Here is a 25,351-nt window from a genome sequence, read left to right as displayed (position 1 = left end):
AAATGGGGCTTCCCTGGTGGTGCAGTGGTTGAGAGTCTGCCTGCCGATGCAGGGGACACGGGTTCACGCCCCGGTCTGGGAAGATCCCACGTGCCGCGGAGTGGCTAGGCCCGTGAGCCATGACCGCTGAGCCTGCGCGTCCGGAGCCTGTGCTCCACAACGGGAGAGGCCACAACAGTGAGAGGCCCGTGTACCACAAAAAAAATTAAAAACAAACAATTCCAGATAAAGAATTCAAAGCATTAGTAATAAGACTACTAATTGAATTAGAGAAAAGAATAGATGAACAAAGTGAGAATTTTAACAAGAAACTGCAAAAATAAAAACAAATTTAAAAAATGAGAACAGTTTAAGAGATAACATCAAATGTACCAACATTCGCAGGAGCCCCAGAAGGAGAAGAGAGAGAGAGAAAGGGGTTGAAAATGTATTGGATGAAATTATGGCTGAAAACTTCCCAAACCTAAAGAAGGAAATGGATATACAGATACAGGAAACACAGAGGGTCCCAAAGAAGATGAATCCAAACAGATCCACAGTAAGACATATAATTAAACTGGCAAAAATTAAAGATAAAGGCAGAGTTCTAGGGGCAGCAAGAGAAAACCAAAGAGTTATACACAAGGGAACCTCCATAAGACTACTAGCTGATTTTTCTGCAGAAACTTTGCAGGCCAGAAGGAAGTGGCATGATATACTCCAAGTGCTGAAAGGGGGAAAACCTGCAAACTAGGATACTCCACCAAGCAAGATTATCAGTTATAATTGAAAGAGAGATAAAGAGCTTCTCAGACAAGCAAAAATTAAAAGCATTCATCAATCAATACTAAATCTACCCTAAAAGAAATGCTAGAACATCTTCTCTAAGTGGGAAAGAAGTAAAAATCTACAGGAAAGGGAAAATCCCACTAAGAAAGACAAATATTTAGTAAGGACTGAGGATCAACCACTTAAATAAGCTACTATGAAGATTAAAAGACAAAAAAATTATAAAAGCAACTACAACTATAATAAACAGTTAAGGGATAAACATGAAGGCGTAAAATATAACATCAAAAACACAAAATATGGGGGGAGGGGAATAAAAAATGTAGATCTTTAGAATGTGTTTGAACTTAAATGACCACCAGTTTAAAACAAGTAGATACAGTTGTAGGTCAACATATATGAAACCCATGGTAACCACAAATCAAAAACCTACAACAGATACACAAAAATTAGAGAGAAAGGAACACAAGCATACCACTAAAGAAAATCATCAAACCATGGAGAAGAAACAAAAAGAAGAAGAAATTAACAGAGAAGAGCTACAAAAACAACTGGAAAACAAGTAATAAAATGGCAATAAGTACATACCTATCAATATTTTTTTTAAATATCAGTGGACTAAATGCTCCAATCAAAAGACATAGGGTGTAAATCAACTATACCTCAATAAAAAATATTTTTTAAGACATAGGGTGTCTGATTGGATTAAAAAAACAAGACCCATCTGTATGCTGCTTACAAGAGACTCACTTCAGAGCCAAAGACACACACAGACTAAAAGTGAGGAGATGGAGAAAGATATTTCATTCATGCAAACAGAAACGACAAGACAGCAAGGATAGCAACATTCATATCAGACAAAATGGACTTTAAAACAAAGCCTATAACAAAAGACAAAGAAGTGCATTATATCATTATAATATCATAATAATATAATACATGATATTATATAATAATATCACTATATCATTATAAAAGGATCAATACAAGAAGAGGATATTACAATCATTAACATATATGCACCCAGTACAGGAGCACCTAAATATATAAAGCAAATAGTAACAGACATAAAGGGGAAAATTGACAAGAATACAATAATAGTAGAAGACTTTAAAACCCCACTTACATCAATGGACAGATCATCAAGACAGAAAATCAGTAACACAACAGTGGTCTTAAATGACACAATAAACCAGTTGGACTTAATAAATACCTACAGGGCATTCCATCCAAAACCAGCAGAATACACATTCTTTTCAAGTGTACATGGAACAGTCTCCAGAACACATCACATGCTGGGCCACAAAACAAGTATCAGCAAATTTAAGAGGATAGAAATTATACTAAGCATTTTTTCCAAACACAATAGTATGAAACTAGAAATCAATTACAGAAAGAAAAATGGGAAAAGCACAAACGTGGAAGTTAAACAACATACTACTAAAAAACCAATTGGTCAATGAGGAAATCAAAGAGGAAATCAGAAAATACCTCAAAACAAATGAAAATGGAAACACAACTTTCCAAAATCTATGCAATGCAGCAAAAGCCATTCTGAGAGGGAAGTTTATAGACACAGGCCCACCTCAAGAAACAAGATAAATCTCAAATACACAACCTAACCTACCATCTAAAGCAATTAGAAAAAGAAGAACAAACAAAGCCCAGAGTCAGCATAAGGAAGGAAACAATAAAGATCAGAGAGGAAATAAATAAAATAGAGACAAAAAATATAAGAGAGAAGATCAATGAAAGCAAGAGCTACTTTTTTGAAAAGATAAACAAAATTGATAAACCTTTAGCCAGGCTCACCAAGAAGAAAAGAGAGGACCCAAATAAACAAAATAAGAAATGAAAGAGGAGAAATAACAACCAATACCACAAGATACAAAAAATCATAAGAGAATACTACAGCTTTATGTCAACAAATTGGACAACCTAGAAGAAATGGACAAATTTCTAGAAACATACAACCTGACAAGATTGAATCAGGAAGAAATAGACAATCTGCATAAATGGATCACTAGCAGTGAAATTGAATTTGCAATTTAAAAAAAAATTCCAGCAAACAAAAGTCCAAGACCAGACAGGTTCACAGGGGAATTCTACCAAAAATATAAAGAAGAATTTTACCTATCTTTCTCAAACTTTTCCAAGAAATTAAAGAGGGCAGTAAACTCCCAAATCCATACTATGAGGCCACCTTTACCTTGATACCAAAACCAGACAAAAACACTACACAAAAGGAAAATTACAGGTTAATACTTTTAATGAACATAGATGCAAAAATCCTCAATGAAATATTAGCAAACTGAATCCTACAACATATAAATAGAATCATACACCACGATCAAGTTGGATTTATTCCAGGGATGCAAGGATGGTTCAATATTTGCAAATCAATCAATGTGATACACCACATTAACAAAAGGAAAGATAAAAATCACATGATCCTCTCAATAGACACAGAAAAGGCATTTGACAAAATTCCACATCTACTCATGATAAAAGCTCTCATCAAAGATGGTATAGAGAGAGCATATCTCAACATAATAAAGGCCATTTATGACAAACCCATAGCTAACATCATACTCAATGATGAAAACCCAAAAGCATTTCTGCTAAAATCAGGAACGAAACAAGGATGCCCACTCTCACACTTGTTTAACATAGTATTGGAAGCCCTAGCCACAGCAATCCAACAAGAAAAAGAGATAAAACATATCCAAATTGAAAGGGAAGAAGTAAAACTATCACTCTTTGCAGATGACATGGTATTTTATATATAGAAAACCCTAAAGTCTCCACCAAAAAACTATTGGAACTAATAAATGAATTCAGAAAGTTGCAGAATACAAGATCAATACAGACAGTCTGTTGTTTTCCTATAAATAATGAACTGTCAGAAAGAGAAAGCAAGAAAACAATCTTGTTTAAAATCGCATAAAGAAGAATAAAATACCTAGGAATAAACTTAACCAAGGAGGTTAAAGACCTGTGCTCTAAAAACTATAAAACATCAATGAAGGAATTTGAAAATGATACAAAGAAATAGAAAGATATCCTATGTTCTTGGATTAGAAGAATTAATATTGTTAAAATGTCCATACTACCCAAAGCAATCTACAGATTTAATGTAATCCCTATTAAAATGCCCATGATATATTTCACAGAACTAGAACAAATAATCCTAAAATTTATATGGAACTACAAAAGACTCTGAATTGCCAAAGAAATCCTGAGAAAAAGAACAAAGCTGGAAGTAAGTCCCTGAGTTCAGACTACACTACAAAGCTGTTGTAATCAAAACAGCATGGTAGTGGCACAAAAACAGACACATAGATCAATGGAACAGAATAGAGAGCCCAGATATAAACCCACACACCTATGGTCAATTAATCTATGACAAAAGAGACAAGAATATACCATGGAGAAAAGACAGTCTCTTCAGTAAGTGGTGCTGGGAAAACTGAGCAGCTACATGTGAAAGAATGAGATTAGAACATTTTGCCACACCTTATAGAAAAATATACTCAGAGTGGATTAAAGACCAGAAACAATAAAATTCAAACAATTTTCTTCAAACTACTTTTTCAAGTTATCAAATGTCCACGTTTGTCTTTGAGCTAACTTTATCTTTGTAGACTGTGAACATTTTTTCATCTTTTACTTATATATTTCATCACATGCCTATTAGTAGCAACTTTTTTGCCTATTAAAGGAATTTTTAATTTTTCTATTTTTATTTTGTTAGTTTATAATCACTTCAGTTAAAAGTGACCACATCTGGATACCTATCATTCTAGTGGTACAACTCTATAATCTGCTATATTATGACCATGACTAGGCATGTATCTCCATTGCTCAATAATAGGCAACTAAATTCTTTGATCATTGACATAACTTTAACACAGAAAAGAGAAATGGCTAAAATATATGTTTTTTAAATTTTTATTCCCAGGAATTCTTATTCTAAATGAACATCTATAATTAGATATAACATTACTAAAATTTTCATATATTTTTAAAAGGCCTTACAACTAGTCTTTTTCCAGAACCAAGTTTTTGCTGTTCAGTCTCTTGTCTTTTATCTGCATCCGTTGCAAAAGCAAGTACTTGGTATCTGTTTAAAAGATATGGAATAATTGTAAGTGACTTTATAGTTAAAAAGTGTAAATTATTTTAAACTTTAAAAACACATAATCTAGGTATAGCTAAAATTTTTAAATGCACATTATCTACAAACCTTACGAATAACCTTCCCCTTGATTTTAAAAATTGTAAAATTTAGTAATGAATTCATACTGAATGATACTGTGGCTTAAGACTATGTAAACCTGCAATGGTAAAGAAATTATAACCATATGTCCCAAAATTCAATGTTGGAAAAATAGCTCTGCCACATATCAAAGCATTTCCATTAGAAGTTTATGTGACAAAAACAATACTCAAGAAAGATCCAGCACCAAAACACAAAATAGAAAAAAATACAAATAATGCAAAGCAACCAGACGACTTGTTGCAAACCCCCCAAAAAAGTAGTAGTAGAAATAGTAGAAATTATTAATAGATAATTTATGGACCCCAGAACACCTGAGTTTAATTCCCAGCTAAAGCATTAACTAGTTGAGAAAATTTTTTTAATTAATCACTCTGTCTTATCTATAAAATGCAATAATAATCTCAAACTGAAGCATTGTTAAAAGAATTAAAAAATAATTTAGTGCCTAGTACAGTATCTGGTATACACTAGGTGCCCAATTATTGATTAACAGACTGACAAACACATAGACAGATACAGATTTATATATACATAGAGATAAATCACATAGTAATTTATCTGGTATGTAATAAGTTCTCAATAATGGACATTATAGCTTTCTATAAGTATTTTAAAGCTTTTATTTCAATAGTAACATTTAGCACAACATTGTAAATCAATTATACTTCAATAAAATAAATTTTTTAAAAGTTAAAAATTAAAAAATGGTAACATTTAGCTCAAATCATTCTTAAAAACAATTTATAAATATCATTCAATTTAGAAATGATTCAGACAATAAAGTTTAAATTCCCTTACTCACATTAATTTATGGTGTATTGTTAGAGTAATAATCCTACTCAAAATGAAGAAATTTTAGGCTCATAGATTCCTTTCCCTCTTTTTTTTTTTTTTTTGAAGTTTCTTACTTTTATTGTTGGTGCATATCTAGTTACATAGAGGAGATAGGGAAGGCTCTCCAAAAGGTAACACTTAGCAGAGAAAAGGTATTAGAAGGTTAACAAAAACATCTCAACAAATAATTAAGCCTTTCCCTCTTATTGAATCAAAACTTCTTACATTGCTCTTTGATAGCTAAGAGGAAAATTAGTAGGTAGATATATTCAGACATCTCATATTGTCTAAAGAAAGATGTCTGATAGTGTAAACATCAGGGACCTGAATAAATAAAGGCAATGCAGAATATCTAAACAAGTACCGAAATTTACACTGGTATTCAAATGTCATATACCAACTCTTTTTTTTTTTTGCAGTACGCGGGCCTCTCACTGTTGTGGCCTCTCCCGTTGTGGAGCACAGGCTCCGGATGCGCAGGCTCAGCGGCCATGGCTCATGGGCCTAGCCGCTCGGCGGCATGTGGGATCCTCCCGGACCAGGGCACGAACCTGTGTCCCCTGCATCGGCAGGCGGACTCTCAACCACTGCGCCACCAGGGAAGCCCATATACCAACTCTTAAAGCCTTCTATCTCAATCAGCAATACTTAATTTGTAAAAAGTCTCCAATTTTCAGTGAATGCAGAATGACTATGAATTAAGATCGATTTTGCAATGCATTCATGAAAATTACAGTTAATAAGAAAGCTTAATGTATATAAAGTTCATTCATTCAATAAACATATAGTAGGGATCTCATATAAGCATTAACAAGGGGGAAAACTACTACATGACCTATATCCACCAGGACCTTCCAAAGTAGTTGTGAAGATTCATATACAAACAAATAAGTGTAACTCAGAGTGCCCTGTGCTAATAGAAGGTATGCATATAAGTACCAAGGGAATACGATCGCAGGAACAGGTAATTGGGGTGGAGGAAATAAATATGTTCTTGGTATCAGTTCAGGAGGAGAAAGCTAGGTTTTGAAAAATGAGTGAAAACTCATCATGCTGTTAAAGAGGTAAAAGGCATTATGGCAAAGCAAACAGCACATGCAAAGGCATGCAGCAGTAAAAGAGACATGAAAGGCCATGGCAGGAGTTTAGGAGAGATGCATGGCGGAGAGGAATGAGTCATGGGAAATGAGACAAAAAAGGGTAGGAGGCTGAAGATCTCGGCCTTGTAAAATCATGCTAAAAAATCCCATAGGTAGCTGCAGCAAATATCTCAACACCATCTGAGACTGACCTTCAAAATCCCTAACTCCCCAAAAAATTAGACCTCATAGTCCAACCTCCAAATAAGATTGCTTTACTCTCTCTGGTTCATGGTAACAGAAATTAGTATGCACTAGTGACTGGAACATCAGTCCAGAGCTGGTCCTGCAAATGGATCTAACCTTGGGCAATTAATTACATAGACCATTCATTTCCTGCAGACACCAACCTACCAGAGGATGATATGGATATTAATGAGATTGTTGCTATATCCAAAGATTTTGAGCTGTTTGAAGCTTCTTATATAACTAAAAAGAGTTATTATTTCATGTGAGGCATGAGTGAACCCCTAAAGTGGCCTCATTAACATCAAAACAGCAGGCACAGACACAACCAAAATTGACTCCTGATTTCTAAATCCAGACCAATTCTCTTCCCAGAAGACAACTCAGAAGAGTATTTTATTACTAAACGTAACTGACAGTAAATTTAGATGATGACAAACTTACAACAGCATTTATTTTATGATTCTTCCTTAAATTCTCTTAACTGTGACCAATAATGTACATGGAAATCTGTTTCCAAAACCAAACAATTCCAAGCAGACTTGGAATTTCTGAAATAAAGAAAACACATGGATTTTTTTTTCTTATCGCTCAAGTGTTCCGTGATATAAGCTAAAGAATAAAATTCCCTTGTTGGAACTGCTGAAAGAGTAATCAGGTCCAATGTAAAAAGATTTAATGAAAGAGTGTCACATGTGTTTTTCAGAACAGAAAGGGCACTAATCACAGATACAGCAAGTCCAGGTGAACAGTGGTACTTTTTGAACCAATAGCCACAAACGCTTAACAGGTCCTGTGGAGTACCAATGACAAACTCAACCGTATAATTTAGTGCTCCTCTGTATCACATCGTAAAAACAGCAGCAAGTAACTAAAATATGGATTGAGGTGTCACTGAACACAAAAGTAAACCCTCCAAAATCATTTATTTTCAAATGAAAAATAGTTGTCACCTCAAAGTGTACCAGGAGATTTGGGAACTTTGATACTTAACCTGCAGAACTCTACTAGAATTGGAGGCTCTGGATACAGAGCATTACTACATTCATTCCAGCTATAGTTAAAGCATTCTTGATTATGCCTGGGAGAATCATTTTCATTGGAAGATGCCAATAACAAAATAGAAGGTTTCCTCATAAACTTTTCATTCCTTCATTAAGATCTTGTCAAACATCTACTTTCAGCAAGGTACAATGCTAGGCACTTCAGGGGATACAAAATCCCTGCTATCAAGGAACATTTAGCCTAGTCAAGGAGAAAAACAAGTAAATGTCATATCAGTGAAAGCATGAATAGTGCTTATGGAAAGCAGTGAAAAATTACTCTGTGAATTGAGAAGAAGGAGTTGTTACTGACAGCTACGTCAGGCAAGATCTGAATGGGGAGCAGGGAGGCTTCCAGACCTAATTTTCATTCACAGAAAAGGAAGGAAGAGCATTTCATACAGAGTACAGCATGAGCAAAAGAGGAGAGAGAAAGAGAGAAGCTCTGAATATATATGAATAACACCAAATATTTCAGTTTGGCAAGAGCCTAAGGCTGGTGAAGAACACAATCCTCTTTTTAAAATACTATCCATTAAATTCAACAAACAGATTTTAAAATACTGATTTAAAGACTATTGTCTACTTAGCAATGTATTAATATTAGGAGCCACTGTAGGGGTACAGGGGAAAGTGTATAGCAAACAGGGGAGAAAGATAAAACTCCTGGCAAGTATACTTCTTCCGGGAGCCTCCTTACATTCAACTCTTATTTAAAGGTATCACCTCTAGGCTTCTCAGTTTCCTGTGCACAGTGCTGCCATAGCCAGTATCACAATGAACTGAAGCAGCTGATTGACTTGCTACCTCCCCACTTGCTGGCATACTGCTGGAGGACAAGAGACAGGTCTTATCTGGCTTTGCATCTCTAGTGCTTTGCACAGTGTGTGGCACAGAGAAGCCTCTTGAAAAATGTTTGCTGAATGAATGACTGAACCAATGAACTGAATTACTCCTTTAGTGAACAGGTATTTAAAACAGATTCTGCTCTCAGGAACCTGATAATGTAAGACATACTCTGGAACATTTTAGCACAATACAAAAAGCAAATATGATATTGGGCAAAAATCAGTGTGTTGGGCAATAATATATCTAGGAGGTTAAAAAAAAGGAGGATATTTAAACCACTTAATTTTAAAAGTCCCTTCCAAATCTGAAAGTTCACTTAACAGAGGTAAAATGGGACTGGAGCATAAAGAGCACTGAATGTCTTATGAGAAGATTTAGATTTTTTAATGGACAACAAAAATTATTCTGGCATAAAGAGGTGTTTTAAAAAAATAGCTATGAGAACGGCCCTTCAAAGTCTACATTAGAGGTTAAAACAAACAAACAAACAAACAGAAATCCAAGTGAAAAGATAAAGGTCTGAATGCCAGTGGGAATGGGAAGCAAGGGCTGAATAAGAGAAAAAAAAAACGTAGAAAGGTCACGATTTACTGACTATATAATTCTGACAAGCAAAGGAAAGAAAAAGAGAATAAAAGATGATCCAAAGTTTGTACAAATGTGGCCAAGGGAATGGCCCACAGCCCCTCCTCTACCAAAAAAAAAAAAAAAAAACTCTCACTTCAAAAGAAAAACAACACTCAAAGTATGTCCTGAATTAGAATCACCTGGGGTGTATATTTGTGATGATTTCTGGGTCTTTTCCCCAAACCTACTAAATCAAAATCTAAGGGGTTGGGGATTAAGAACGTGCAAATATGCATTTCATAAAAGGATGCTCAGATGATTCTTATGCACACTAAAGTTTGAGACTCATAATCTTCTCTAGTTCCTATTTGAACATAATTGATCTGTTTTTAAAGTAATTAAACATCAATATCAAAAATGAAAATGAATTATGTCTTAAAAGCCTTTTCTATTAACTGATTATATTTTTAACTGATTATAAATAGATTTCATGAAGTCTCCAAAAACCAAACTTACAGTTTTCCTGCTTTCTCCCATCCTAAATTACACCTGTGATTACCATTTAATCTATTAAAGTTGAAAGTATATATAAATACAACATACTACTCAATGTTATAAACCCTCTTGATTGTCATCATTTCACAATAATCACATATCCCATGCATTTTTACCATTTTAAAAGATCCACATAATAAATAAAGTGTGCACTTTTTTAGTCTTAGATGGAGATGAATTTAATAGATCAGTATGTTGGAGAATTACCACAGTTAAAACAGTATGAGTTTCTGTGAGATTAAACCTTCACGTTAAGGAAACCTACACATTGTTTTCTCATCCAATCACTCCTGGAGTTATTACCAAATTAATTCCTATTCCCATATTTCAAAGAGTAAGTCATGGAACATTCACATCTTTGTATCATGACCTCAGTGTAACACTGCTAGTATCACCCTACTTGGCAAGAACTGGGTGGAAAGGTGAAAAGTAGATCTTCTCAATATTGCTTAAGTTTTGGCAGGATTGAATGAATTATACAGGTATTTTTCCCAGCTTCTCATAATAATTATGATATTTTATTTATTAGCAGTAGCAATGCCACAACTCACTCATCTCCTTTGGACAAGCGCCATAGGAGTTGTAGGATGAATATGACATAATGATACCCTACCTCCATCAGTTAACTTCTGCTTAGTCACAAACATTTGCTTATTTTCAGAGTTTTAAATCCTCAGTGCCTCAACAATAATTCTCAGAATGTAGATTGTCACTTATTAAGAGAAAACTACATTAACTTGCAATATACACAATAATAAAACTTGAAGGCAAAAATTTACATCTGTTGCCTGATGAATTTGTATTTTCTTCCTGCCTTGGGAAAAATCATGTGGCCAAAAATAATACTGAAAGGCTATAATGAAGTGTTGCTTAGATGTTTAAAGTTCTAAATGCTGCCATCAGTAAGATAACAACAATAAAGTTACTTAAAATATTATAATTCTCCAAGTCTATTTCTTTTCCCAGAATGGATTTCTACTTCTTTTCCCATTCTCCCTTCCAATAAAAAACACAGCCTCCAAAAACTCAAAACCATAATTTTTATTGAAATTTAGCTGGTAGAGAAGAAAACGGTCTCTCTGAAACACAATTCACCAAAATCAATATGAATTTCTAGCAAAAAGTATAAGCTGTTTTCATAGGGTCATTTTCATACTTCACTTCTGTAAGCTGTTCTTTTAAAAACATTCATAAACACACTTGTATTTCTTGCCAGTATTCTTCCTATGTCATATACATTTTTTTTGTTATAAAATCATTCTATATATGTATTTGTACCTAGCTTTTTTTCACTCAGACTGTGTTTTATTATTTATAATTCAAGGAACAATTGCAATAATTATTGAGCATTTTCTATGGGGTGGTAACTTGACATACACTTAATTCTTTTAACAAATTTGTCGAAATAGATGTTATTACCTCCTTTACATTCAGGATAAGGACACTGACCATCAAACAGCTGTGAGTAGCAAAATCAGGACTCCAATCCAGGTGTGCCTCTCTCCAAATCCTTCCTCTCAATCTGTGCACTATACTGCCTTTCAAATGTTTTATGATATGTGAATGATATCCTCTAAGTCACCACAATTACATTTTATCAGAGAAACCACTCTCTTTTTCATTTGCAATATTCAAGCTCTTTGTGGATAAGAAATTATCAGCAGCATACACATAAAAACCATGATTCCAAAGATTCAAGATCCAAACTTACTTGTAACTTTCCACTTGTCGGCAGGATGAAACAGTAATGAAGGAATCTGTACGGGAACTGTAAGCAAGAGGGCCAGGTAACAGAGAACCAGGGAGAAATCTCCCAAAAGCATAGCTCTCCTGCTCAAACACCATCAGCATTCCATCCATAGACTGGATACAAATTAAATCGCGACCTAAAGAAGAATTAGAGGAAATTAGGTAACTTATTCTTTTTATGAATGTAATGATTTTATCACTATTCACCACAAATATGTCAGTTAACTTTTTCCCCAAGGGACAAAATGGGCAGTTTAAATTTTAAATCTCAAACTGATGAAGCTATAAGATTATTGTATATCATTATCTACACGTTTCCCAATTTTTTCATTATTCATAATATGTCTATAGTTTTAAATACATTTATTTTCATTTATTTGAGCTAAAATCCGTAGCTCAAGAGAATACCTGAGAACAATCATGACTCTGCAAGATATCATTTTTTCCAAAATCAGAAATATAAACGGTTCTACACGATGCCTTCTCTTCTTCATAGTATGTCAGCCCCATACTTTCAAATGACTTAGACATCAGTCAAACACAGCAGACCAAATCCATAGACATGTATTAAGCACCAGTTTTATACAAATCACAGTGTTGAGCACTGTTGGGAGAGAAAATGACTAATACCGAATAACACTAGTCACTGATTGCCCTAAACTATCGATTGATTTTGAAGTGTCTTCTACTATTAGTCTGTAAACATTAACTACAAAATTCACAGTTCTTAAAATATACTGAGATGATGATAATGATGATGATTTCTATGGTACAATATAGTATCCCTAATCTGAGAAAGATCTAGTGGCTATAACTTTTCATGTTCTGCTAGTGTGATTAGTGTATCCTATAATCTATTATATAGGGAAGAACTATGTCAAAGAAAAATTAAGCTACTCATTAAGAGAATAAACAAAAGGTCAATCTTCTAATTAATTTTTCATCTCTAACCCATACTTACCATATACAGTAAGTCGTGTAGTAACTATTTTATTTTACCTTGGATATCAGTGCCAATACAGTTAACCCTAAATTTTGAAATTTAAAGAATACTTTGCTCAAAAAGAAATTAACTTGCATAGAAATGGATGGTAGTCTTATTATTGTATCTGAGTATGGATATAAGGGCAATTTTTAAAAATGAAAATATGTTGCCAAAGGAGTTTTTTTAAAAAGAAAACAAACTGAGACCTTTGGGGTGCTTATTACTGCAACATACTCTATCCCATCTTAATTGATTCAATACATTTAACAACTTTAAATAGTCTCAGAGATGTTTCAGGTTGAATATTGTCTTAGCATATATTCACAAAATACACATCTGAACCACTCTGGGATCGCTAGAGAGAAAGGGATTGTTCATGTTAATGCTGTTTTGAAGAGTATCCCCTCAAAGCTCAAATTCTTTTATAAGGCATAGTAGGTTTTTCAGTCATTGTTTTAAGCTTTTTAAATCTATTCTTTATCTACTATGCTTATTAAAGTTTTCATAAAACAAGATATGAGTTTGTATGGATGTTGTATGTATATACATGCGTACAAGTGTATTCACAGAGATATATTCAGACAAAGAGTACCTCATCTATCCAGAATTTAACTATATAGCAATCCTCCTGTCTGTACCAAGCAAAAATGAAAAAGTATAAATATGCCTCTAAATAGTCAAAATAGATGCTGCAAAGTCTTTGTAATGAAAATCATGCAAACTTTTTACGGGTAGGATTCCCAGGTCTCACTCAGGGCATCGATTCTTATTTTAATTATGGTTCGAACAGTTGCAGTTCTCATAAACAAGTTACTGATATTCCAGGAGCTTCAGCCTCCTCGTTTATAAAATGAGTATATTTGCCTAAGAGCTCCAAAGTTAGAGATAAGATTTAATAGTCTCTAACACTGTGTAGCACACATAAAACACAATAAATCATAGCATCATTATAATGGTTATCATTACCTGCTTCCCCAGCCCAGAGAAAAGAAAATAGCAAATTAGAAAAGGTATGAAAACACTGATAGCTGTGAGCAGTGACAGCTATGCCCCAACAAAAAAGAAGACAACAGGAAATCTATAAAATATATATCAAATAATTCAAAAAAGAATAACAGGGCTCAGCTTAGAAGCAATTACTAGCCCTATATATGTCAAAAAGAGAAATGTCATATTATAATGTACTAGTAGCTATTAAATGGATTTAATACAGTTTAGCATAGTTCAGTCATTTGCAAAAACAAACTTGTGGCCGAGATGCTAACGGCTCCCCCTAAGAGCCATTCTTTCTTTTGGTACTTGAATTATCACTAGACTCATGGCCATCCAGTTAGAATAAAGCCTATATCTCCAGGCCTCTGTGACAGATACATCATATGAGTACTTTCTCGCCAATGAGATGGGAGCAGGGTGATATGTGCAACACCCAGACTTACCCTTAAAAGGACTGAGTATGCACTCCCTTCCCCTCTTCCCAGCATGATGGTAGGGCTGGAACAGCTATCTTGGCCTCAAAGATAGAAGGCACATATTGAGAACAACAGAGCTGCCTACCAGTCCTGGACCACTTTATCTCCAGGTGGTTAAATCTGACAGAAATAAACATCTTCTTTAATTAAGTTTGGTCTTTATTAAAGCAATGAAACTTATATCTTAAATAACACAGAACTTATCTGAGCATAAAGATCCATCCAGCTTTACTGACTCTTAAAATTTAATTTCACTTGATTGGATCCTGATACCAAAAAACAATCAGATATAGAAGACATTGGGACAACTGGGGAAATTGGAATGTGACTGCATGCTAGATAACATTAGGAAATTATTTTTAATTTTCTTAAGTGTAATTATGGTATTGTGATTACATATGAGAATATTCTTATCAGGAAATATGTTCTGCAATAGTTATGAGTGAAGTGGCATAAGATCTGTAACTTACTTTCAAATGGTTCACCAAAAAAAAAAACAGTGTGTGTATACATGTATATACATTTACAACTGTTGACTCTAAATGGTGGAAAAATGGACATTCATGTTACTTGTTCTGATATTTAAATTTTTTCACAATAAAAATGTAAACAAATAAAATAAAGTGTTCAAATACATTCCTTTAGTATACAAATACACTTTTTTAACCACCAAGGAGGGAACTGAGCACTAGTAAATTGAGCAGGACTTAGGAGGAGAGCAATAAATCTAATCTTAATAAGTTAAGAATCAGAGACAGAAGAAATCCAATCAATGAAACACATGCAATGACCTTGACCTATGGGGGAGGATATTACTGTAACCAAAATATACTCTCTGTATTATTAAAGAATGTGAGGTCAAGGCATGTATACTTCCAAGCAGAAGTACAATAACATTTGAGTTCATTTCAATATGTTGAATGCCTCTGAACCACAAATCTTCCAGTCTCCCAAAGACCTTAAAGAAGTTGTCCTCAAAGTGTGGTTCCCAGACCACCAGCATCAGCATTGTCTAGGAAATTCTTAGAAATGAAAATCCTAGGGTCCCACTCTATACCTATGGAATCAGAAACTATGATGATAGGGCCCAAGTCTAGGTTTTAACAAGCCCTAGAGGCTATTGGATGCATGCTAAAGTTTGATAACTACTGCTTTCGCATGGTATGACAAAGAGCTAGAGCTTGAAGAAAACTTGAGCCCCAGAGAACACTTGGCTCCTTAGCATGATATATGAAGTCTTATTTCCTGAAACTCTAGCAATATAGGGGAGATATAACCCCACATGGGCTGCCTCTAGAGCCAGATAATCTGAGTTTGAGTCTAGTTCAACCAATTATTGCTGTGAATTTGGGCTCAAGTTTCCTTATCTGCAAGATGGTGTACCTAACTTAGCTGTTGTGAGAATTAAATTAAGTAATGTACGGAAACTAGATCCAGCAGGTGTTAAATACTGCATCGCATTATTATTTTATAATTATTTTCTAAGTCTCATACTAAATGTTGTATTAATATTTAACTACTTGCTGTTTCCCACATACATTGTAATGGTGCATACTTCCTTGCTTTTGTTTATGTTATTTCCTTTCCAAAAAACTTCTTACACTTTTCTTCCCCTGGGATAGTGAACATTTGCTGGATGCCTCCTGGTCATCCATTGCCCTCTCCTCCCATCTTTAGCCATGAGGCTTGAATGAGACTGACTTCATTCTAAGCTTGAGAGTAGGTAGGCCCTGACTTACATAAACTAATTAGTATCCCACTAGTCACAGTGATTAGTTAAGGGATGGTTATAATTTACAGCCAATGAAAGAAACTAAATCCCTAAACTGAGCTGAAACTAAAGAAAAACTTACTCTTCCCCCTGGGGAGTAATATGTGAGGAAGATAAGGTCTGGAATCACAGAAGCCATTAGGCTTTTACAAGGGTGTAGTTAAGAAAGGGCCATGGAAGACACTGTTTAAGCCAGTGCATCAAGCCGCACTTGGAGCCAAACCTATCCATGGACTTTATAGGCAATAAATTCTCATAAATATCGAAGCTGAGTTGGCTCTCTGTCCCCGAATCAAGTGCATCAACCCATTTGTCCTCTGAGAGACATCACAGACTGAAGCTCATGTCTTCCCAGAAATCTTCTCTTTCCCTTCAATTACCCTCCATCTGTGATCCCACAGAGCCCCATCCTTACCTTCATCTTACAACTAATCACTGATTGAAATTATCTGTTTTTGTGTCTGTCATTATCCCTAGCTTAAACTCAATGGCAAGAAGGTATATCTTATTCATCTTTGTAAATCCAACAATTAGAAAATGCCTGGCGCATAGGAGACACATTAATAAATGTCTGTTGAGCTGAAGTAAGCTAGGCAAAATACTTTATTCATCTGCAGCTCAGATTGGCTGAGACTTTATTATATGCAATTCACATACTGCATTTTAAGTACATGAAAAATGCTTTATTTATTACAATCCTAGCCACTGACGATTAGAAAAATGTAGGGATCAATCCAAAACATTACTCAAAAATAAATAAATAAATCCTTCAAATCACTGTATTGGAAGCCACTTCAGAATACATACCAAAGGCTCCCCTTACTGATAATGAGAACAGAAAGAACAGTCCAGAGAAGCCATGAAAGTTTTGTAGTTCTAATAGAACAGAGCCAACAGGAAGACTTCATAAAAGCGATGGGATTTCAGGAGCTATTTAAATGACCTAGCCATGAACCATACACTCAAAGAGTCTTTACCACATGCTCAGTATTATATTAGGAGCTGTAAGAAATATAGAACAACAGTAAATAACTACTACTGCCACTGACTGAGCACCTGTTATATTCCCGCCTTTGTGCTAAACACTTATGTAGCATATAGCTATATTCTTTAATAACAATAGTCCCATTTTACACGAGAAGACTGAAACCCACAGAGCTTAAATAATTTGTCTAATGTCAAAGAATTAAAAAATGACAGCTAGTACTCAAGTCAGAATCTGACTCCATATTACTGCACTGGATCCATTTTTTTAAAATAACGTAAGTTAACATATAAAATCTAAATGATGTGAAACGACTAAGCACTATAGAAAATCAAAGAGCCTCATTACAGTGAACTTCCTGGGAAAGGTTTCATGGTAGAGGTAGGATGTATCCTACCTCTCAGTTGAGAAGGATACCTAGACTGAGAAGGATAAGTATAATGAAAAGAGATCAAAGGTAAAAGCAGAGGAAATTTCTGCGAGAGAAAAAGAACATATTAGAAAAAGATACAGAGGCAATTAGATTTGATCCAATGCAATGGATCAAGTTCTACCAACAGGATATGAAATGTAAAAGCAACAGATTGAAAAGATGACAATAGCTAAGTGATGTTCCCTCAAAAATTATGTCTAAATAATACAGGGAAAAAAATATCTTTTAAAGTTGAAATAACTAGGAAGGGTGGAGATTTCATCAGAATTTAAAATCTGGATGTTTATCTCATTAATCATAACCATGATGACAGAAAAATAAGCATTGTGATTTGAAATACTATTTGAAAGATCTAGGAACAAACTGACAAAGGACCTACCAAAATCATTTTGAAAGAACTTTGGAAATCAGTATTTTTCATTTTCAAAGGCAATGAAAAAATTTTGTGCCTGTGGGGATGGGTGGGTGGAGGCAGGAAAGTTCCATTATGGCAGCCTCATGAGATGAATATTTATTAAGAAGTGTGTCTCATTTCCTGGTGTTAACATATCATATAGACAAAGCTTTAACATGATGCATAAATTGGTAATCAATTACATGTTGAACTGACTGCTAGATTAACACTTTTCTTTACTAAATTATAGTCTGTTCACTAAAATGGTCTGTAGCTGTGTGTGTGTGTGTGTGTGTGTGTGTGTGTGTGTGTGTGTCCCTGTGCTCAGTTCTTTCCACCATGCATAACCCAGAGCATTTTCCATCATTCATTATTATAGCAACAAGGGCCCCATGGAGGGTAGTTCTGAATACCATTTCCTCCATTTCTCTGCTGTCTTTTTCTTCCTCTGGAATCTATGTAGCAGAGTAAGTGGAGAAGAAGACTACCATTACTCAGCATGCTACATGTTTTCTGAATCTCTCTATGCTCGTATTTCTTTTACACATTGAGTAAAAATACAAGTGAAGAAATGCAAACGTGACCTGTGGCCAAGCATACACTGCAGTTCAGCATACAGCTGTCAAAAATACTTGGTCTTTCTCCAAGTCTGAAAAACACATGAAAAACAGCTGTACAGGTAGTCAAAAAGGCAGACAGGAAACATCAAGAGACTTATACATAGGAACAGAAGAGTCCAAAAGTCTGTGGAACTTCCGCTCGTTTTATGCATGCACTTCATGCACAGAAAAAGGTTTTGTTGTTGTTGTTACAGAAAAACTGAAACACTAACTTATTAATCTTTATTGCAAACTTAACTCAAAAATGATACAACATGTTTGCTATGAGCAGAGACACAAAAACGTTCAGAGTAGGATTTCAACAGATATTGCCTTAAAAACAATGGTAGATGGATTTCTAGAGCTTGCAGGATAGTAAACTTGCCACTAAATATCATTTTGTGCCTTTTCACTCATATCATTATAGAAATAAAACTATCACCATTGTTTTGAGATACATGCTACTATTTGGCTATGCTTAAAAATTAATAATTGGTAATTAATTGAATAAAAGAATAGCTAGCTTCTTTCTTATTACTCTCTCCCTCATATTCTTTCATATTTGAGCATTTGAAAAGTAATTAGTGTCTAATAATAATGCAATATTCAAGTAGATTCGAAGTTTAAAACCTTAGTTATAAATAAATAAATAACATTTATTTAAAGCCCTAAGAAAACAGAGGAAATCAACAAATAGGATACATGTGTTGAGCTAAATGGCTAATGTTTTTAAATATGTAACACAGAAAAATTACACAAATTCTCAACTATTATTCAAGTGTTATGCCAATAAATAATTCATGAGACTAATTAAGACTGAGGAAAATAAAAATTGGGTCTACATACTAACTCTTCCTATGAACTTGACTTTTGACATTTTAATGTTCTCATTTTAATAGGAATTTTAATAGCCTCACAAAGACCACTAGTGTGTGTTCCACTAAGCTATTTATCACTATTTTCCCCCCTAAACTGTTAACAAGGTTAATAACATATTATACAGAAATTACAACCATTCATTAAATTAGCATTACATGTGATAGATTCAATATTAATGCAATGCTAGAGTTTAAAAGAAGGCCCTAAACATTATATTATCACTTGCATCCACAAAATACTGGGTGAATTACTTTGTCAGATGTAATGATCATGAAAGATTTGATAACATTCTCCAGAATTCACATTCATTCAACAAATTCCACAAACATTTGCTGTACCTAGTATATGCTAGGAGAGACGGTCGCTACCCTCAGAAAGTTCAGTGAATATGGGAGTTATAACAATGTAAGAACAGAGGCATACAAAGGCTATGGAAGCGTGATTAATCGTATCTCGAAGGATGAAGAAAAGCTTCAGAACAGAAATAACACTTGGGTTTTGCAGGCTGAGAAAGAGTTTGCCAAACGTTCAGAGAAGCAAAAGCAGAAAGCCCACCATTCAGAGACCTGGATTATAGGATTATAAGAAAGCTCTGTTTGAAGAGGAATAAGAGCAGTAAACTCTGAGGGAGGGCGTTGAGTGGAGGGAGATACTGCTGATGAAGACGGCAGGCATGCTCATCAGAACTGATGGCAAAGCCACAACTTAAGTCCACATTTGCTGCAACCTTATTTTAGCCCTGAAAGCTCTATCAAATTTCCTCATCTGTACAGCAGTTGTATGAGGAGAAAATTGTAATGATGCTACTGTAAGGATAAAATACAATAAAAATGCATATTGGCTGGCACCTAATAAGCATTCAATAAATGGTAAGTGTTTGAGATTACTGGATTACCTCTTTCCTTACAGACCAAATTATGTGAAAAACTTAAAATTGAGAGGAAAAAAAATCCTTCAGACCAAAAAGGATAAAATTTAATGTGGGAAGGAGCACACACCAAATCAGAAATTCACACTTTTTGCCAAAGCAAAGGATTTTTAAGACTTCAAGAACTATGGAAAATCTCTCAAAACCTAGGTCTGTGTGAACTGCTGTCTATGCAAGACGATTTTCTGTCCATTTTAAGTATACTTTCCTCAAAACAGCAATTTCTCTAACATGATAACTATTGAAGAAATCCCTAAAGAAGTACATTATGGGTGTGTCAGAAAGCTCTATTTGGGAATGAGCTGTCTCTGCCTCTGTACCCTCCCCCAACACACACATACCCATTTTCTTCCCCTACCCCCCACCCTGACTCTCTTTTATTGACGTTTTTTGCAGGATGACCCTGAGTGACATACGAAAGACAAGATAGATGATATCATACAGCAGAGCCCATTATTTATTAGTATTCCTTTCTTCTCTCTCATCCAAAAGGAAAATTCTTAAAGGGTGAGTATAATGTCGGAGATATATTTTTTTAAATAACTGGTTTCAAAGTGAGGTAAACTTCTCAAGGTAATAACCAGCCATGATAAGAAATCCAGAAAACTCTCCCCAAAAAATAATTTAAAAAAGAAAGAAAATGTAAATACCTCTTCATTTTGTACAAACATCCTTCATTTGCAATATTAACAGTCCAATAAAGCAATAACACCAAAAGCTAAATATTTGCTTTTTATATATTGTTAACTCTCAATCCTAAAATCGTCATTGTATCAAAAGAAGCAGGTTTTCCCTGGTGGCACAGTGGTTGAGAGTCCGCCTGCCAATGCAGGGGACACGGGTTCGTGCCCCGGTCCAGGAGGATCCCAAATGCCGCGGAGCGGCTGGGCCCGTGAGCCAGGGCCGCTGGGCCTACGAGTCCGGAGCCTGCACGTCCGGAGCCTGTGCTCTGCAACGGGAGAGGCCCGCGTACCGGGGGGAAAAAAAAAAAGGAATAAGAAAAAACTACAGTCTACACTGAATTCACTACAACCAATTAAATTAGGTTGTGAAAAAAATAACTAAAGCCAGGAAATTCTCAGCTGAGGTTCAACTTCATCTAAACTTATACAATTTTAAAAGGCAAATCAAAATGAACTTGGGATAATGACAACAATGACTTTAAGTTTCCTGAACTGTCAATTCTTATCTCAAAGTTTGATGTGCCGCTTAACCATTGTTTGGTCTGTTAAATGTCCTTGGATTCTTCTAAAAGAAGCAGTTAAGATACCATATCTTGAATAAAAGTCATGAAAACAAATATACCAAAGTAATCATCTTAATATACAGATGGAATCACATTATCAACCCACTCAAAAACTTCAAAGGTACGCCAGTGTCTCCAGAAATAAGTAGAAATTAATAAGCAGGATATCCAAAGAACTCTTCAGTGTATCCGCTAAATGAACTTTGACTACTCCTTCTCATCCAGTCCCAACCACCAAATACTTCAGGTAACATAAGCTTGCCCTAAATACCCTTATGCATTTGTTACTCTAGTTCAATTCACCTCAGATATCCTTCCCTCACCTTAACCTCATAAAATCCCTCTACATATCCTCCATCCCCAGCACCCAACCATTTTGAAGCTTTCTCCAATCCCCTTTAGGCATAAAAAGCACACTCTTCCTCTATTCTTTCTTAGTACATTCTGCATCACTGCCTATTAGTACTGACAATATTTTTCCTGGTGATACAGCTAAATTTGGCATATATCTCTCCCCTCCTCAACTCCCATAAATGAAGCATAAAATCCTTGAAGGTAAGTCGATTTTGTTTTCATGGTCTGGCTCACAGCATTGAGTATAGTCCCTTACATGTCAGTGCTCCAAAAATATCTGTTCAAGTCAACTGAACTCACATGGAAGTAGAAAACCATGTCAAACTGTAGTACTAGGTATCAGGATGCCAATGATCATCAAGTGGGCCAAGATATTTGATAACATTACCACAGTCACATGAAAACCCCTTGAGATTTGGCATTATGCTTTATTCACCACAACTTCCCACCCCAAATAGTCCCTAGTATATAGTAGAGATCAATAAATAATCATTCAATGAATGAATGAATAGCAGCAAAGTAAAAGTGGTATGGAAAAGGCCTTAAAACAATTAGTTTTAATATGTGACACTTAAGAAGCTGAAATTCTAAATTATTTCAGGGCTTAGTACTATGTCAAAAGACAAAGTATTCATTGTATGTGCAACATTAGATACACTAGGAAATACTCTGCTCTTAAGAAAGATAAAGCCTAATAGAAAGACACAAGAAATAAAGGTGGGGTGGGAAAGGATGGCAAAAGGAAAATATATAAATGAGAAGGGAAATCACTTAACCATAAAGAATAAATTGTGGCAGCCCAAAGAGGATAACAAAGAAAGAGAATGATCTTTAAATCCATCAGTATTTCATAAAACTCTAACTGCAAAAACATACACAGATTAAGCCTTAAAGCTTTAGTAATTATTAGAGCCCTGGGTACAAAGTCTTTCTCTGGGTAATATGAAACAAGGGATTACTACCAGCAGGAAAAGCACCCCTCAAAAGGGTACTGAATAGGATACTTTCTGGCTATTCCTTGTTCTTAGAGCAGGATGGTATATTATAAAAGAATAAATTGAGCAAAGATGGGAAAAGTATCAAATGTAGCATAAAGTATTAATATGTAGTGGAAAGAGCAATGATTTTGAATCAAAAAGACAACCTGGTAATGTTTTAATCCTGCTCTGACACATTCTAGATACATGACTTGGCTATTTTGTTTAATTTCATTCACTCTGTTTCTTCACATGCAAAATAAACCGTATCACAATCTCTATACCCCACTGGATTGCTGTAAAGATAAGGAACATATGCAAACTATCCAGTTCAGGACCTGGAACATGGTAGGAATGCATGCCAATCTTAATTCCAAATACAGCACACTTAAATAATCAAACCAACTTTCCCTAGTACCTACACTTATATCTTGAACATCAGATACAGTAGTTTAGTCATTAAGTCTCACTCCTTAGGCGTAAAAGGGAAGTAAACATCTCAGGGAAAAGTTAGGAAAAAAGGTGACCAGGAAGTTGGAAATGGTTCAGTTCAGAAGTTCCAATCTTTATTTGCTAAAGTACTTGGCTATTGAATTTCACTGATCTATAAAATTTCAGAAACTATTGGGGAACATCATAGGTTGTCAACCTTGTAAACTGCCCAATAAGGATATTTAAAAAAAAATAAAGACTATCATCACCAACATTTTCTACAAAGACAATGTAAAACAAATAAGTAGGAAGTAGAAAATGTTAGTCCTCAATATAGCTCTTTAACTGAACAAATTTTAGCTTTACGAAAAATTTACTTCATTAGCTAATTTTTTTTCATTACCTTAAGACCATCTAAAACTTTAACGGGGCATAGCATTTGCAAACCACTAATTTATCCTAGCATGAACCACTTTTAAAGAACCCCCGCACCAGCACTTAAATACCACTAGTATTAAAAAAACTCAGAAAACAAGCACAAAAAGTTTTCCCATTAGAAGAAGAAAGGAAAAACTGGTTCCAAAACCTATTCAGGCCTAGGTTAGGTGAGGAAACAAGCATTTTCCATAATATGCTGGCTCTTTACAAACTCACCACTGTCAGACTTCTGGAATCAAAAAGTGAGGCAAAGGCTCCCCCTGCTGACAAGTAGACAAAGAATCTAATCCTATCAAAAGGCAACTGACTTCAAAAATCTTTCCAATACTGACTGGATATCGCATGGGCTTTTACTATTCTCTATCAAAGACTAGTTTTACTTTATATCCTAAAACACTGGAATATAGCTCCATCTGATACAAATGTGAAAGACATTTATAACTAGGTAATACTCCGTGTACATTTCAATAAATCTTTCTAAACCAGCTTTCAAATTTCTTGGTGTCTGCTCTATGCTCTAAAGCTTAACTGAGCTAGAATGTCATACAGAGAGGAAATTAAAGAAGGCTAAAGAAATGAGGTGGGTTTCAAGAGGTTACGTAGAACAAAGGTAGCAATCTATAAATGCATTAACGGCCTTCTCTCACAGAAATCTCATGAGATTAAAAGAAGCAAATTAAAGTCTTCAAAATTAACAATAATAGCAGGTTACAAGCACTGGCCCATATATTATTAACACATCCAACTCTATCAACTATTCTATAACTTGGGAAGATCAAGAACTATTGCTCTCATTTGACTATAGAGAGACCTAAGGCTCAGGAAAGTTCGATGTTTGTTAAGGACACACAGCTGGTGAGTAGCAGAGGCAGAATTCAACCCCATACATCTTCTAATCTTCATTCTGCTTCTCCAACTGAAAACTATGCATAAAGTAGATACTCTAATGACATAATCTCTAAATTCCTTTCTGATTTCAAATTTAACATGGCCTAACATCACAAATGCACTTGGTATGCTTATAAATAACATCAGATTTAAATAGAAAATGTTAAATATTTCACTTTGGCAGACAAAACTTGATACAGCTGCTTGGTAAATTCTTTCCTCTAATTTATTTATTCTTGTCTTATTTCCAAAAGGATTGCTTGCAAAGGTAAATAAAACTAAACAAATTATAAACTAAGTAGATGAGGAGAACAGCAGATAAAACCCTGATTCTCCCACTAAAATTACTGAATAAAATGTTTGTTAAAAGCAGCATTTTTGAGTACATCAATATGCTTCCGCCCCCCCTTAAAAAAAGGTAAATAAAATTCAGAAGCCAAACACTAAGTGAACGTGAGAACCCACAAAGGTAAACAGAACCCCTGGGACAATCTCTTAAATCATATACCCTCAGCATCAGTTTTCATAGTCTCAAAATGACATGTAGTAAAGGAGAAAAACCTTGGATCCCACTCTAGGTGGGAAATCCAATTGATCCTGT

General features: G+C 34.9%; 1 protein-coding gene across 2 annotated transcripts in view; it reads right to left on the bottom strand.

The window, feature by feature from the left end:
* BBS9 (Bardet-Biedl syndrome 9) overlaps nucleotides 1-25,351 on the bottom strand; it is a 447,702-nt gene that overhangs the window by 337,806 nt on the left and 84,545 nt on the right. For both annotated transcript variants that reach the window (XR_009520638.1, XM_060020706.1), the window contains exons 8-9: nucleotides 11,935-12,109; nucleotides 4,807-4,891 (exon numbers count right to left, since the gene is read on the bottom strand). Coding sequence is in view for 1 of the 2 variants with exons in the window: in XM_060020706.1 (XP_059876689.1) it covers nucleotides 4,807-4,891; nucleotides 11,935-12,109 (260 nt within the window). In the remaining variant the exon portion in view is untranslated. The remainder of the gene's footprint in view (nucleotides 1-4,806; nucleotides 4,892-11,934; nucleotides 12,110-25,351) is intronic.

This window comes from Delphinus delphis, chromosome 9 (genome assembly GCF_949987515.2).
Source record: "Delphinus delphis chromosome 9, mDelDel1.2, whole genome shotgun sequence".
Lineage (NCBI taxonomy): Eukaryota > Metazoa > Chordata > Mammalia > Artiodactyla > Delphinidae > Delphinus > Delphinus delphis.
This window is presented reverse-complemented; position numbering and strand designations above follow the sequence as displayed.